At 42.9% G+C, this 17,650-nt stretch overlaps 2 protein-coding genes across 2 annotated transcripts in view; one reads left to right on the plus strand and one right to left on the minus strand.

The window, feature by feature from the left end:
- The window catches only part of LOC146855296 (uncharacterized), a 167,325-nt gene extending 151,059 nt beyond the window's left edge, over positions 1-16,266 (plus strand). The window contains exon 2 of the mRNA XM_085652984.1: positions 13,892-16,266. Coding sequence (XP_085509110.1) covers positions 14,418-15,875 — 1,458 coding nt within the window. The 5' untranslated portion in view covers positions 13,892-14,417 and the 3' untranslated portion in view covers positions 15,876-16,266. The remainder of the gene's footprint in view (positions 1-13,891) is intronic.
- Positions 1-17,650, minus strand: part of PTPRQ (protein tyrosine phosphatase receptor type Q) — a 1,724,016-nt gene that overhangs the window by 1,309,265 nt on the left and 397,101 nt on the right. The gene's annotated exons all lie outside the window — the stretch shown is intronic.

The following is a 17,650-nucleotide window of genomic DNA, read 5'->3' on the forward strand; positions in this document are numbered from 1 at the left end:
GGAATGCACAAAGCCCAGCTGTCACTCACCCCCCATGAGTATTCAGTGACAGGCAGAAGGCACAGAATAGCTAAAGTAAGAAAATGCCAACTTTCTAAAAGTGGTATTTTTAGACTTGCAACTTAAAATCCAACTTGACCATAATTAGTGATTTTAAATCCAGAGACACCAAACTCGAAAATTCTATCTTTCTCCAATTGGAAATTACACTGATAAAATGCAATAAGGTAATCCTAAAGTTAAACTATAGGAGATATATTCCTTTTAGTAGCGAAAAACAAATTTAGGACATGTAAAACATAAAAGTACACATTCAACTTTTTAAATACACCTCGCCCTGCACTTAGGGCTGCCTAGGGCCTTCCTTAGGGGTGACATATGAATTAAACAGGAAGGTCTGGGTCTGGCAAGAGGGTTAACTTTCCAAATCAACATGGCAGTTTAAAGCTGCATACACAAACTCTGCAATGCAGGGCTAAGACATGGTTAAAGGTCTACTTCGGTGGTTGGCACAATCAGTGAGGCAGGCCCACTAGTAGCATTTAATATACAGGCCCAGGGTACATGTAGTGCATCTTTGTGCGGGAATTATAAGTAAATTAAATATGACAATTGTGTATAAGCCACTGTTACCATGTTTTAAACAGAGAGTGCATGCACTTTAGCACTGGTTAGCAGTGGTAAAGTGCCCAGAGTCCTACGGCAGACAAACACAAATTCAGCAAAAGGGGAAGAGGAAGGCAAAATGTTTGGAGGTGACCCTGCAGAAAGGGCCATTTCCAACATGTGTGTACTGAGAAAGGTCCCTGGTGCATGAATACTGAACTCTTAGGCTCTGACGAAGATAGGCAATGGCTAGACAAAGAATTATCTAAATCTTTACAGTAGAACGTAAATTTGGTCTCCACACTGGTAGTGCTATTGAACACTCCAAAGTGTGCCGCTGGAGGCTTTTGTTTCAGCTGGATGTCTAAGAAGAACAGGGATATTAAAAACTCTCTATTTAAGCTGGAAAAAGAACTCACAGAGAAGACATTTCTCTATAGATAGTCCAAGAACGCTACTCAGATGACAGAGATCAAACTTATCAAATATGTTTGCATTTCTATAGTTAGCAAAAGAGCGCACTTTACAGTTCAGGCACAGAAGAGCAAAAAACTCTTCTATCTATGCAAAGCAGGGGAAACTCCAGCAGCATAATAAAAAAATCAAACATTATAACTACCTATAACAGCCATTTGATAGGTCCATAGATTTGGCAAGGTTAGAGGAGAGATAGTTATCTAGCAGTCGAAGAGCTTTGATTGTGTCACTGAAAATACGTCTAGAGAGGCGCAAAGTTATATTAGAGTCGTAGGTAGTGAATAGGGTAAAATGAGATGGAGTACGAGCGTTTGCCATGGTGGGCTTGTGTCACTTACCTTAGAAGCACACATAAAAGTATATCCCTCTATACGGGGAACCCTGTCTCTGCTCAATACATTTGGCGCACAGTTGATTGTTTTGTGGCCGTCAGCTTATGACCTCTTGGTCCATAAGCTCTCCCACAAACGTAAGTTATCATAATCACTCTTTTCATACTGTTCGTTATCCACATGGAGACCTCCTCCTATCCCCTACTCTTTCTATACCTCCCCTTCATTATTTATGTTGGGTATGCTTACTATAATCTGCTCCAACATCCGTATTTAATGGGGTTCCATATCACTTTTTTTGCATGCTTTATTTATTGAAATTCCTTGTTGCCCTTACCGCAGCACCCCATCACCTTCTGCCTGCCTACATGTTTAAATTTGACTCTATTTAACCATATTCCCCTTTGTACAAGGTTGTAGACAGAAGTAATGCATATCGTTATTGACATAAGCATTTTCTAGCAGGCCTAATATATGCATGTCTTACATGCTTTAAGTTTTGTACTGTCTCTAAGAAAATATTAAAATATTTAGAACAAAAAAAGGGCCTAATTTTAAGTAAGGCAGACCTACTGACTTTGTCAAAGGGTCAGACACCAAAATATAAAAAGTGGGCCTATTGGCATTATCAAGGGGTCAGCACATCTACATGTATAAAGCAGACCTATTATTTTTGTCAAATGTCACCAATAGTTGTAATCAAATATATATTTTATGAATTCAGACATTATAATATATAATACAAGTGATTGCCATAATTTTTTTAAGTGAAGCTTTATTAAAAGAAAATCAACATGTCTATGAGTATTTCTTTTTGCAGGTCACAAAGTGTAGTCAAACAACCCACCACAAGGGGTCCCGGTACTCCAGCAAAAGAGCTTAAAACTCCAGTTGGAGTGCTTAACAAAATTATGGTAAGCTCTACTAGAGTCAAAGATTCAATGATGCAGGTGACCTACTGTGTTTTTTCATGTTGCTGGGGTGCTGCTGCACTCACTGCAGCCCCCCACAACATTAATAGAAAATATTTTGTGGCACCCTTGCCTCTCCTTGGGGCACCAACAGGTACCAAAAATATAAGTGAAAAGCACTTGCAGGGCATTATGGTACGCTCCTTCTCTGGAGCAGTGAATAATAAATGAGGGGCACCTGCCGCACATTTATTATTATTATTATTAATATTATTATTATTATTATTATTATTATTATATTTATTTGAAATGATTTGTGGGAGCTCCAGTGTGCACTCAGGGTCCCCACACCTTTTTTGTTTAGTTGTGGGCCACAGGGGGAGTCCACATTCTCCTCGGCATGGAACTACAGCATCCCAGGGAATAGGGTGCCTGAACCATAGGAATCGAGTTCTGGGGGATGAGGGTGCCTGAAGCTAATCTTCAGGGAGGGAGACCCCATACATGGTTCTCTCCTAACAATAACCACTGGGGGGGTCCAAATGTCCTTATGCTGGCTCAGGGAGGGTGCCCACACACTCCTTCCCCATTATCAAAATACCAGCCTGGAGGATGGAGCCCCAAGAGTCTCATGTTTACTCGCCAAGGAGGGTGGCACTTAACCTTCCCCATAAATAATCTGTCATCTCCAGGAAATGAGTGTCCTTCGGGCCTCTATGAGGCACAGGAAAGGGGGCCACATGTTCCCTTTTGTATTAGAAAAATTTGGGCCCTGAAAAATGGTTTGCACAGAGCCATGTGAAGGCTTAGAAGGGGGCCATATGACCCCTCACCAAAGAAAAAACATGCCCCCCGTGGCGCTGGCCCATCCTGGGGATTTTTTAAAAATAGGCGGGACACCTGCTTTTTTTTGGTTCTGTGCGGATTTGCGTCAATGATTCTTTTTTTCTTCAAAACGCAGTTTTTGGCCCAAGGGGTTTCCCCTTGGGACCCTCTCCACCAGGTCCAGGAGGGGAGAGTATCTCTAGCCTGACCCCTTGATGATTTATTTGAGTTTTCTCTAGGACAGGACAGTCCTAAAATGGCTGCCCCCACATTTTTGTTGATGAGGTGGCAGCCAATCAGATCTTGTTTTCAGATCAGTTTGCTCTGAGGTTCCTCTGAGACATGAAGTATCTAAATATTTTGAGGCTTGAATTCTCAAAAACTACCAAATGAATTTACCCCAAATCATAAAAAGCACACTTGCTGGACCAAGATCCAGCTTTCTGCCAGATGTCGTGTAATTCCGTTCAGCAGTTTTTGCGGTATTGCTGATCAATTTTTCTGTGGAAACATGAATGGGGAAAATGCGTGTTGAGTCCCCTGTTTTTCTTGGCCCTCACTTGCTGGATCACACCAAATCTTTCCAGGAAGGAGCTGAGATGAATGAACCTTTCTTTAGAATGTTTTGTGAATATTCATCAAACGGTCCAAAACTTACTTGCAAACCCAAAAATCTATTTTCAATGGAAACATGTTCCTAACTATAAGTACCCAGTGGCAACTGCCACTGGGTAGTTATATGTATTACCCAGTGGTGGTATATATTCATATCTATGCATGTTAGTGTCACTTAGACACTTCCTGTATGAGTCCCACAAGTGTACACTGTGCAGTGCTAGAAGTGTGTCTTGTTCTTTTTTAAAACCTTCATATGCTAATTTGGAAAATAACATTTACAGCTTTGAGGAAGCCCTTACATCACAGCCTCAGGCAAAATACTAATCGGCTGAATTGTTCAATACATTAAATGGCTTCATTATCATTAAAGTGCTTGAATAAAGCAACACTGATCACCGTGAAGAAGCATGTTTAATGAAACTAACATCGCTAGATATTATTGATATCTGGTCAATTTTAATTTCTGAGCAAAGTGGAGTACTGCTTGCATCCACATAGTCATCACATGTCCATACACAATATGTAAAGAGGTTACCTCCAGAGGAATCTCTGAGGACCTCAGCTTAAAATCTTATGAACAGTTGAGACCATCTCCAGGGGAACCTGTGAGCCCCTCAGGTTAAAAAACTTACAAGCAGTTGAAGCTTGATAATTAGAGACTTTCTGTAAAAGCTATTGAATATTCATCTGGTTGTGTGATAGATCTAGTCAGAAGAGATATAGTCACCCAGCCCAAATACATCTCAGTGATGACCACTGTCTGTATGTCTGGGCTTGAACAGATAGAAAATGAAAGTCAACAGTTGTAAAATGCCACTTGATTATTCAGGCATGATCTTGCTTGTCTGACTCAATATGTTAGGCCATATCTAATTAATCAGGCCTTTTTATACTGAGATGTGGAGCCTCCAGAAAGCTGAAGTAGATGATACAGTAATAGGTGTAAAGGAAAATAACCACTTCCCCTTTGTTTGTGGCATCACTGGACTAGGATATCTGTGACTCACCAGGTAATGCATCGAAGTCTATTAGAGCCATAATACTTAATAATATGCATACTAATCTCAAACTTAGTCCAAAAAACTGTAGAACACTACACTGGCTAGTCATACACTAAGATTGCAGAGGGCCATTAATAGTGAAGAACAGGGAGAGAAACTCTCTCAGGCAGGACAGCAGGAATTTCAGGATAAGTTCTTAACAGCAGGTATATTAGGTTATTGATTATACTGATATCATTGCTTACTTGTGTCTATGATATGCAAGGTAGTATCTCACATTCCTGTGTGTGTAGTAGGAAAGAAGATTGGTGGACATTCTATAGCACCGCAATAAACAAACCTTATGTAGGATCAGCAAATATTTGTCCATTGTTTCTCTAAAGGGAGCCACAGTAAATAACTCAATAGTTCTAAGGAGAAACACACACTAGAAAGGATTACCACCTTCACTGCCATCCTGTTACACATACATGATAGATTTAAGAATTTTCTCCAGGACCACTGACTGGTAGCTTATTTAATGCAGTGTAACCTTTGAGGGGCAGGATCCTAGACCCACGATTTGCCTGAGCAGGTACAAGTAATAATTTTAACTTTGCAGAGAAGACACAAGCAAATCAATGCCTCCTAGTTTAAAATCACAAATAAATAATGTTAAAAAGTGTACTATTAGTTGGGGGTGGCTGGGAGTACACTAAAAGTAATGAAGTCATAAATGTGTTAGGTCCAGTTAAAAGTTTCAGTAATTTAAACCTGACCTCAAACCCTGGTAGCTATGCAACAGAATGGACAGGCTTAACTTAGAGAAAATGTGTAAAGAATTCAGAAGTACCAAAACAATGAAAAAGTCGAAGGCACAATGCAATAAACATTCCACTCATATTTATAAAAAAGAGAGAAAAATTAAATAAGCAAAATGGCATAAAAATGACAGAAATCCAATAAGGGGACCAAGAGATATCAATTTGTATATGAAGGATTTACGTGTAAAAAAGCACTTAAAAAAGGAAAGTTCCAATGATAGTCAATGCTTTTGGTAGACAAAGGACCAAGGTGGAATTTCAGGCTGATCATAATTGAGCCTGTTTCAGATACATCAAGTGAATTAATCCCAGTGAAATTCTGGATGTCATAATGTTCAAACACGTTTTAAAGTCCCAATTCAGAAAGGGACTTTGTCAGTTTCTGGAATAAGCATGTTTTAATCTCTTCTAAATCCTACTGCAGAGTGGGACTTACTCATTTTCTCAGAGGTGCCAGGACCTCTGGGCATGTTTGTTTTTTCCAGTGGATCCCACTGAAGCTCTTGAGTTCTGAAGGAAAAGTTAAAAAAGTTTGTAAACTTTCTTCTGGTGCCCAAGCAACCGCAGGTGTAAACTTAGAATGCCCCAGGACCTCATGGGTAGGCATTTAGAGACTCTCAGGGTATCTGGCAGAGGCCAACAGTAGGGTCCAGTCGAGGTCCTACTGCTACTGATCAACAGGCCTCTGGCACCTAGTTGTGTACCTCTAGCCCAACAGGAGGTCAGCCAACTGACCTTTGGAGTTAACTTCTCTGTCCTGGGGTGCAATCAATTAATCAATCATAGCATTTGTAAAGCGCACTACTTACCCGTGAGGGTCTCAAGGCACTGGGGGGTGGGGAGTGCTGCTACTGCTCAAAAAGCCAGGTCTTGAGGAGTCTTCTGAAGGTCAGCAGGTCTTGGGTCTGCCATAGGTGGGTGCACATAAGATCAGGAACATCCTTTCCGCTCTCCTCACAGTTCTCAGACAGCAGATACAGTACTGTTCTTTCTGGATACCTGGATACCCTCACAGGTGACAAGCAACACTCTAGAAACTCAGCTTTACATTACATTACATTCTACAGGTCAAGAAAATGTTCTCAAGATGCTGTCTAGCGGTACCACATTTATTCCTGGCACTAGCTAATGGTAGGGAATGACTCCTAGCTCCTTCCTAACAAATGGGCTAAAGGCTCCCAGGGGCAACCCTACCCACTTTTTCAGCAGCTCCTGTTTGCCCTACTGCAAACAACCACACGGTGGCCCTTATTCCCAAAATCCATGAAAGAGACCCCTTCTCCCCTTGTGCAGATTCTATGTGCCCACTCATAGGTGTTGCCAGAGTAGCAAGCAGCCCTTCCCTTTGTGGTCACTAAAAACTGTTCTGGAGGCAGCTTTCCTCCCACTGGGTTTGGTGCCAGCCTGACTAGGAGTGTGGAAATTTGGCACAGATCGCTGTTAGCATTTAGCTGAAGCCATCTTGTTTCCGGCAGCCATTTTTTCAATCATGTGCTTTTTCCTTCTTCACTGTTGCTTGCCCTTTTGCTTTGCTCAAAAAACTGGCTATACTTAGCCTCTGCTACTCTGCACATGTGCAGAAGAGTCTGTAGCTGCCCATGCACCTCCTCTAGTCTGTAACTGTCAGGTTGTTTTTACCAAAGTCAGCAACTGCTGGCTCCTCCTTTACTGTTGACTGTGCATTTTTTGTATGACCATTTATGTATGTAACTCTCCTATGTGTGCTTGTACCGCCTTCTTTTGAGCTCCTGTGTAGGTATAAAAGACCCATGGTTCTTCTACTCCTTGTGCTACTTCATACACTACCGAAGGGTGGTGTATGAATGTAGTTTTACCCTATGAGGCTAAAAAAATATATTTTTACTATTTCAGCTTCTGTGCCAACTTCTATTTTCTGCTCTGAGGACTTTTGTGCAGAGAAGGGCGAACCCCTAGCACTGGTAGGTCTTGCTGAGTTCCACCTCTACAAATTGGCGCCCGTCACGTGGGGCTCATCGGCGACTCGGATACCCGAAGGAGCAGTCTTGACGGAGGGTTGGAATCTCGCTACGGGTGATCACTGCGTGAGGAGACCCGTGTCTTCACAGCCGCGGCGCTTCTTCCACTTCTCCTGATATTGACCCTCCAGGCGGTGCCGGTCCTCGACTGAGATTCCTTCTGGTGTTTGCCGTGCAGAATCCATTTGGTCGATTCAGAACTTGGCAGTTGAAAGCCGATGGTTTGTGCTTGGTAAGGTCGTCAACATTTGTTTGTTAGTTTTTGGCCAACAACTTGACTGTTTGGATATATATACAATGCAATTTATATAGGCAGGTATTGAGAACATTTTGAAAAACTTGAACGGCACACTTTGAGTTAAGTGCTACTTTGCGTATAATATTGTATATACCACAATATTCTTGGCATGCCTGTTTCGAGCACACTTCGTAGAATGTGTTGCTTTCTTGGAGGTACCAATATGGAGCTTGAACGGAATCAGCCGGCTCCCCCAGAGGGGACACCAAAGAGGGATATGTATATTAAAAATGGTATTTCTTCTATAATGTACAGCACGATATGGAATAAATATACTAGTAAGGATCCTGAGTTGCGATGGCCTATAAATGGGTCATTTGATCTTAAAAAGATTCAGTATGTGGAGCAATGTATGTTTAAATGTAAAAGTAGACAGGATATGTTTGATTATTTACAAATGTGGGAGAAAGAAGCGCATGAACGTGTGAGAGCAAGCTTTGGTAGAAAAAGAACAACGCAAAAATATCCATGCGAAAGCGCTGGAACTGAAAAATAAAGAAACGAAGGAGATAAAAGAGAGATGTGATAGGAAGCGTCGTTTACAGGTAAATGGCCAATACCCTGCCGGCGCCCCCTTTACCCTCTACTTAATTAACCACAGGACGATTCCATTTTGTTAGATCGCTCCCAGCCTCCATACACTTTTCCCTCTGCCCCTACTATTGATTCTGATGATGATATTTCTCCTACAGATCAGGATCAGTTAGGATCCGATTCTCAGCGTCAGACTCACTCAATTCTACCGGCTGATCATGCAGCCGCTCTTAGATCAGCTGCTTGCAAAGCAGCTCGTGATGACATTTCTGCTTCAGATCTTGTAGCTGATGTACAAAAATGGCAGGATAGGGAACAGTTATATTTTGTAGAAACATTTACCACAGAAGTGATTGCACGGTTTAGAAAGCATTCCACAGAGTTAGAGCCTGTTGATATAGAAAACGATTGTAAACAATTGCGTGACGGTCTTTTTCTCCCTTCTCAGGTGGCTGACTTAATTAGACGCTTGGTTAAACTGAGAGCTGAGGCATTCCGTTTGCGGGAGGAGAAAAAGGCAGTCGCAGTAGCTGAACAAACAAATCAGCCCTCCTTGTCGCAGGATGGCAACCCAGGGACAGATTGGGAAACCAATGCGAGAAGCTGCGCCCTGTCTGTCCCTCCTAAGGGTACGGGAAAGGATGACGATAAAACTTCCAATGATGCGAACGGATATTTTATTTATAATTGGGTACTCCTTGGAGTAGAGCAGATGTTATGGCTCTTAAGACTGCTTTGCCAGACCGGCAGAAAAATCCGGCGGCTTTTTCCGAAGAAGTTAAAGGAGCTATTGGTTCTTGTATTATGACTTTGCCTGATATTGATATGTTTTTGGGGCTTATCCTACCCCCTGATATGTGGAGATCTATTCTTAAAGTAGGCAGCTTTTCGAGATGTTTGGAGGGAATTAGAGAGGACAGATAGAGAACGGGAACCAGCACAGAAACCGCAACAACTGATTTTAGACCTTCCAAGAGCTATAATTGTTAAATTGAAAACTCTCATTCCTCCTAAAAAGATAAATTGGACTATGTTAGCATCCTGTAAACAAAAGACAGATGAATCGGTCTATGACTTCTTTACACGTTTTGAGGAGACATTCCAAGACTTTAGTGGCCAGTCATTGACAGATGACACAGGCAGGCATCTGTTTGTCGATAAATTTGTCGTGCACATGCTGTCAGGAATAGCTAGTCGCCTAAAGGCCAGCGAGAGTTCATGGACTACGTCTTCTCCAGTCTCTCTTTTGACTATGGCTCAGTATTATGAACGTCAGGAATTGAAAGCAAAGGGCAACGAGGATAAAATGACAAAAGATTTAAAAACGAAGGTTTTGTTAGCTCAGGGTTATGGTCCATCCTATAGAGGTGGTGGCAGAGGCGGACGAGTGATGTAACGCCCTGGCGCACCCTCTTTTCCCCGAGTTACTTTGTCTTCTGATCAGTGCGCTTATTGTAAGGAAATTGGACATTGGGTTGCTGACTGTCCACAATTGCGTACTCAGCAGTATCAGCGTGGTCAGGACAAATGATAGGCCATCCAGGGAATTCAGGATATAGGGGAGGTATGGATAGTCGCACTAGGTTTGAAGCTGTTGAGCATACTCAGAATTCTTCTAATACTTTTGATAGGTGTAATCAATATCAAATGTATGCTTATCCGACTGCTGATTTGAAAGATTCAGCTTATGCATAGGATTGCCTAGGATGGGGTAAGGAATCAGTTGAAGTCCCAGAAGATCAGGAGGGTTCTTATGTTACTGCATACGTTTTAGGTTCCACTCGTAGTGCTCTGTCTAAACAACTGGTTCCAAAGGCTCCCCTGTCTGGCTTAACAATCACATCAATAGGTTTCGATGGGACTCCTTCCCTTAGCCCACTCTCACAACCATTTGCATTTCATGTTAATTCATTTTCTGCTCCATGTCCATTTTTGCTTTCCCCTAACACGCCAGACAATATTGTGGGTCTTGATATGCTCAAGCATTTCCGGGCTATGATACGTTGTTCCCCAGAAGGCGTGCGTGTTATTTTGAATTACAACTATCCCATGGTTGAGAAATCCTATCTCATTAGAGAAGATATTGCCTTGGCATCACTCCCTAGTACTTTGTGGGCGACATCAGATACCGGTGTGGGACAAATGGTTATCCCACCAGTCCCTATTCAAGTGAGGGAAGGTGCTTCATTGCCTCGATTGCCTCAATACAAAATTTCTCGAGAAGGCGAAGAAGCCAGAAGATCTGATTGCAGTAGGAGTTGTGGAAGAAGTCCCTTACAATATTTGCAATAGTCCTATCCTTCCCATTTTGAAGAAAGATACTGATACTAAAATTTACAGGTTTATCATTGATTTGCGAGAGGTTAATAAGATTGTAGTGCCCCAATACCCGGTAGTCTCTGACATCACGACACTCCTTACCATGGTTCCTCCAACTGCAACTACATTTTCTGTGATTGATCTGAAAATGCTTTCTTCTCGATTCCTATTCATCCTGATAGCCAATATTTGTTCGGTTTCACTTTGAATAATCGATCCTTCAGATTCTGTAGAGCTCCCCAGGGGTATACAGAGAGTCCTAGTATTTACAGCCAAGCTTTAAAACAACAGCTTGATTCTTTCCCTGTACCAAGAGGTGTGGCTCTCATACAATATGTCGATTATATCTTGTTGGCAGCTGATACCTCTGAACAGTGTGAAGAAGGAACAATGTTATTGCTTTCATTTCTTGCATCACACCATCACAAGGTTTCGCGAAAGAAATTACAATATTGTAGACAGCAGGTTACCTATTTAGGTCACCTCCTGTCTAAGGAGGGACGTGCACTCACACCAGACTGCATTCAAGTTATTTTAGACACGCCTGTGCCTCTTACCCAGAAAGATGTTTGTGCATTTATTGGCCTTACTTCATTTTGTAGGCAATGGATTTTGGGCTTTTCACACATTGCAAAACCTTTGTTGGCCCTCTTGACTAAAGACACTCCAATGCCCCTCCCATGGACTACTGAATGTCAGAATGCTTTTCAGCAGTTGCGTCAAGCTTTATGTTCTGCACCAGTATTAGGCACTCCAGACTACACTAAGGCTTTTACACTCTATGTACACGAGCAGGACGGCTGTGCACCCTCAGTTCTAGTACAGACACATGGTGATAAGCAGCGTCCTTGTGCATATTTTCCAGCTGTTCTTGATCCAGTCGCTCGTGTGTTGCCTGGGTGTTTTCGCTCTGTTGCAGCGGCAGCTGTGTCCATACGTTAGAGTGAAGGGATAGTCCTGTCACATAGATTGCTTGTGCTAGTACCCCATGCAGTTGATGCCCTTTTGAACCAAACTAAAACGCAGCATTTACACAGTGCTTGTTTGACAGGATATGAACTGACACTTTTGGCCTCTCATATCACTCTGAAAAGATGTTCAACCCTTAACCCGGCTACTCTGTTGCCGTATCCGGCTACTCAATCCCAGCCACAAGAGTTTCATGATTGTATATTCCTTACTGAGGAACAGACAAAGGGTTGTGTTGACCTATAAGACACGCCCCTTTCAAAAGCTGATGGAGAATTATGGGTTGATGGGTTCTGTTTACAATTACCAGATGGTACGACCTCAGCTGCATATGCAATTACAACGCTTCACACAGTAGTTGAGACAGCTCGTATTCTACAGAAGTCAGCCCAGGCAGCTGAGCTTATAGCACTAACAAGAGTGTGTGAACTTAGTACTGATTTGTCTGTTAATATCTATACAGATATCCGCGATGCTTTTGGAGTGGCTCATGACTTTGGGCTACTCTGGAAGGAAAGAGACTTCCTTACATCACATGGAACGCAAATAGTGCATGGAGAATTAGTGCATAATCGCCTGACTGCCTTGACATATCCGAAGAAGATAGCGATTGTTAAGTGTAATGCACATAAGAAAGTAACAGATAAAATAGGGCAAGGTAATGCCTTTGCAGACCGCACAGACAGCGAAACTGCAATGCAGTCAAGCACTACATCAGTGTACGTAGTGAAGTCACAGGCTGAACGTTGGCATGATACCAGGCAGGGAGTGCTTGATATGCAGCGATCTGCCTCTACAGAAGAACTTGAGCAATTGTCTAAGGAGGGAACATTGGATGATGAGGGCTGTTGGAGGAATAAAGACATGACTAAATGGAGACTGGCCACAGCCTATTTACATCCTATGATTCCTATGGCACATGGGCCAGCACATGTTGGAGCATCCTCAATAACGAAGTTGCTTACGCAAGTTTGGGATCATCCAGAAATTGCTGGCACGGCTAAAAAGATAGTGCAGTCCTGCTTGATTTGTCTCCAGTACAATCCTGGAAAAGGGACACGGACTCCAGCAGGAGGGTTTGCTACACCAACTGTGTCATTTGAGGTTTTGCAGATGGATTACATCCAGCTTGAATGCTGTAATAATTTAAAGTATGTTCTAGTAGTGGTATGTGCTTTTAGTAAGTGGATGGAAGCATGCTCTACGAAAGATAATACAGCTCTTACTACAGCAAAGGTGCTTCTAAAGGAATTCTTCCCTAGATTTGGTGTTTGCAAACTTTTGTGGAGTGATAACTAGGCCTGGCCGAAAATTTTGTTCCGTTCACGGAAATTGCGATAATTAGACATTTTCGTGTTCCGCGGAAAGTGCGAAAATGTCAAAATTTCCGCATTCCGCAGCTTACCGATAATTTGGTTCTTGCTCGCGCTGTAAAATAATACATTCTCGCGCGCGCGCGATCGCCTTACCTGAATCCCTGCGTTCGCCGACAAGTTTTCTTGATCCGGTCGCGTTCTCCATGAGATGTTGTATTGTTTTTAGCCATTTGCGCTGTCTCGCGACAGTTCGCACCCGCAGTGACGTCATGCGTCGCGCGATCACGTCTTTCTTCTCGCGATCATACACCGCGAGACAACTGAAAACATGATGGCCGCGCCCGCGAGCAACCACATGGGTAAGTTGGCGAGCCGCAACCATGCAGAAAATCTCGCGAACATGCGGGAAAAAAACTTCTGCAACTTCGCGATATTTCAGCGTGTTTGCGATAATTTTTAACATTTTCGCGATAAAAGTGGATTTCGCAAATTCCGCCCACCCCTAGTGATAACAAACCCCATTTTATTGATCAAGTTGTTGAGTATGTCTTGAAATAATTGGGGATTAAGCAGAAGTTTCATGCTGCCTTCCACCCACAATCAGCAGGACTAGTGGAACGATATAATGCTACTCTTAAGCTTAAACTAGCTAAAATCCAGGCTTCCACATCTCTGAAGTGGCCTGATGCACTACCCTTGGCATTACTGTCCAATAGATCGGTACCGCATACACGATCTGGCCTCACACCGTATTCGGTGGTATTCGGTAGGCCTATGAATATTTGGGGGATTCCTAAGCCACGCCCCATACATGATGTACCTTGTGTTATGATGAACGATTATCTATTGCAGTTGACTGATAGTCTGCTTTCTATTCATCAACAGGTTCAAGAAGCTTTCCTGACAGGTCGAGAGGTGAAGGCCACGAGCTGCGGCCCGGTGACCATGTGATAGTCAAGGTCTTCCAGAGATCGAGCAGCTTGGAGCCTAGGTGGCGCCGCCCGGAGCAAGTCCTCCTTGCTACGAGAACTGCAGTCCGAGTGACCAATCGGAAGAACTGGGTGCACTCCACGCACTGGAAACAGGTGCCATCTGCCTTGGTGGAACCGGCTGCACTTGCCGACCATCGAAACATCCTGGGCACAGAGAGAGGCCAAGCCATATCACCTGAGGAATCTGAGGAAGTCTTCCCGGACCACACGATCCCTGGTACATCTCGATATCAGCAAAGACCCCGGAGAGAAACTGAATTGCTGAAAGAGACTGGTTGAGCAACCGTCCTGGGTTAGTGAAAAACTGAGCTTCAAAGGGGGGGAGGATCTATTAGTGACATCCTTCTCAAACTCAGAGAAGAAACCAACGGCTGCCCAGGACTTTAGAGCTCCAACGGTTTTGTTACTTCAACAACAAGATGAATGTGCCTATGGAGAAAGCATCAACCGCTGCGAGGATTTGCGACAAGAGGATTATGTGTGTTGTTGGGTTCACTGTCACTATGATCACTATGGCAGTGATAACTTGGGTTGTAGAGGAAGTGGCTCCTGCTCGACAAATACTGACTGTCACTACTCCAGCACCCAATGAACACCACTATTTTACTCTCCCTTATCATGAGCAAAAACATAGACAGTCTTATCTGAACAACACGTTCATTCAGATGTTGCACCACACACACAATGCTACGAACATTACTGACTGTTGGGTGTGTGGAATGATGCCAGCTCATCAGAAAAAGGGAGGAACACCTTTCATTCCTCTTCCCTTTTCCCACAATGGCTCTTGTCAAGCCTGGTTTGCACTTCTATTGGCTTCTCAAGTGGCTAATATTACTGATATGGGTGTAGGGAGATTAAACTACTACCTTAATAAAGCATGTTATCCTGATGAAGAAGGTGATCCGCAAGCTAAAGGGACTAAATGGGAGATGGAGGAGTACCGACAAGGAAATGCTTCTGCACATTATGTTTACCTAAATACTCGAACTGCTAAGGGTAATGGACCATTTGTTATAGCTGTCACTAGAGCCCGAGCAGATTTATGTGTGAGTAGTGTGGGGAAAATTCCAGTGGGAAGAAGCAAATGTACTCAGGTTTTGACTATGGATGGTACCAATAACAGCAGTTTTACGTCTTCACATAATACATACTTAATTTGTGGAAACAAGGGATACTACCATCTACCTGTTGGATGGTCTGGAGTCTGTTACGTATCCTTTTTACTACCTCCTGTGTTTCTGGAACCTGCATCATATCACAAGGACTATCGACTGTTTAATGACATATCTAAGAACAGATACAAAAGAACAATAAGTAATGATGAGGTGGATCAGACTGACACTGCACTGAAGCAATATGTTGACTTTAATTTGGGGGTGTTCTTTTTTGTTGGTGCTGCCTTGAACAACAGGAAAATCAGAAGATTAACTCGTGTCATGGAAGCTCTGACCAACCAGACAGCTATGGCACTTGGAAACATCACAGATGAACTACAGATTGCGAGGATTGTGGTGCTCCAAAACCGTATGGTCCTGGACGTGGTTCTGGCTGATCGAGGTGGTGCATGTCGCATCATCGGAAGTAGTTGTTGCGTGTACATTCCAGATCATGCCCCTTCAGTTTTTGATGCTATATCCAAGCTACACAGAATAGCTGCTGAGATTCACCCTGATACTGGGACATGGACTTTGGCCAGTTGGCTTTGGACATTGGTCTCTACCTGGGGCTGGAAACTATTAACAGTGCTGTGCATATTACTTGCAATTATACTGACATGCTGCCTATGTATACAATGTGGTCCAATGCTTTGCTCCATCTGTATCACTGCTTGTATACCTACCAGATGTGATGTTAAGCAAATGAATGCCCACTAGATAAAGAGATTGATGAAATGATGAGACTCAACATACATGATGTATACCTAGACTCTTCTAGATTATAGATGTCTTCAGCTAACGCTAAAAGGGTCATCTGTGGAAATTTGGCGGAGATCGCTGTTAGCATTTATCTGAAGCCATCTTGTCTCCGGCAACCATTTTTTCAATCATGTACTTTTTCCTTCTTCACTGTTGCTTGCTCTTGTGCTTCGCTCAAAGAACTGGCTATATTTAGCCTCTGCTACTCTGCACATGTGCAGAAGAGTCTGTAGCTGCCCATGCACCTGCTCTAGTCTGTAACTGTCAGGTTGTTTTACCAAAGTCAGCAACTGCTGGCTCCTCCTTTACTGTTGACTGTGCATTCTTTGTATGACCATTTATGCATGTAACTCTCCTATGTGTGCTTGTACCGCCTTCTTTTGAGCACCTGTGTGGGTATAAAAGTCCCATGGTTCTTCTACTCATTGTGCTACTTCATACACTACTGAAGGGTGTTGTGTGAATGTAGTTCCACCTCATGAGGTTAATAAAATATCTTTTTACTATTTCAGCCTCTGTGCCAACTTCTATTTTCTGGTCTGAGGACTTTTTTGCAGAGAAGGGCGAAGCGCTTGCACTGGTAGGCCTTGCTGAGGTCCACCTCTACAGGAGGACAGAGCCTGAATAGGAGGACAAAGGGTAGGGCCTTTCTGGATGTCATCTAACACTTACTTGTTACAGAGCAGACCCCATTTGAAGTTAATTAAGGTGCTGAGTCCCCAGAAATGGTCTTCCTGTCAGAGGAAGAAATGCATCTCCTCACCACCAAGCTCTTGCTCTGGGACAGCTGCTGGAGGACTAATGTTAAGTTTCTAAAAACACCTTTTCCTTAATATATATTAAAGCTCCAACTTCACCATTGAATCAGGCGTTTAATTAATATTAAAAAAAGAGAGGTTGAATTATTTTTCTAGCTGGCCCCAATCCTGAGACACAACATACATATTTTAACCTTTGCTCTAGTCCTCCTTATAGGACAGTATTCCAAAGTGTAAATAGCTTTTGGGGGCTTATCCCTGGAGGGACATGTTAACTTTAAACTTCTACATGTCCCATTTGTTAATGCTTTGTCTCTACTTTGTAGCCAACAATGTATACCTAGAGGGGATTTATTAATATTCAAAAGGAAAGCTTTTCCCCCGTCGAAAGGGTTATTTTAACAAGCCGGGCTGCAGGTTTAAATTAGAAGTTAGCCAATTTAGCCATGTGTTTGGGATAAAAACACATGAACTGGTACCTGGAACTAACAGCATCGGTCCAAAACAAAATGTGGGTGACAATTCAAACATGAATTGGCAAAGCCAACAGGCCGCGCCTATGAGAGAGCTATTGGTTTTACTAATGTCTTTTAGCCATGCTGTTCAGCATGGCTAAATGTTAGTGGTGGAGTGTAGACTAGAGTGTTATTGAGGAGAGTGGAGTAGAGTGGCATACATTGGAATGGCATAGAGTGGTGTGGACTGGTGTATAGTAGTGTAGAGAATAGTAGAGTGGCATAGGGTAGAGTGGAGTGACATACAGTGCAGTGCCATTGGGTGGCTTAGAGTAGAGTGACATAGAGTAGAGTGGCATACAGTGGAGTGGTGTAGAGTGATATAGAATGGAGTGGCATAATGTGACATACAGTGCTTTTGTGTGGAGTGGAGTGGGGTAGAGTAGAATTGAACAGCTTAGGATGGCATGGAGTAGAATGGTGTGGAGGAGAGTGGTGTGAAGTTGCATAGAGTAGATTG

The sequence above is a fragment of the Triturus cristatus genome, chromosome 4_1 (genome assembly GCF_964204655.1).
Source record: "Triturus cristatus chromosome 4_1, aTriCri1.1, whole genome shotgun sequence".
NCBI classification, from domain to species: Eukaryota; Metazoa; Chordata; class Amphibia; order Caudata; family Salamandridae; genus Triturus; species Triturus cristatus.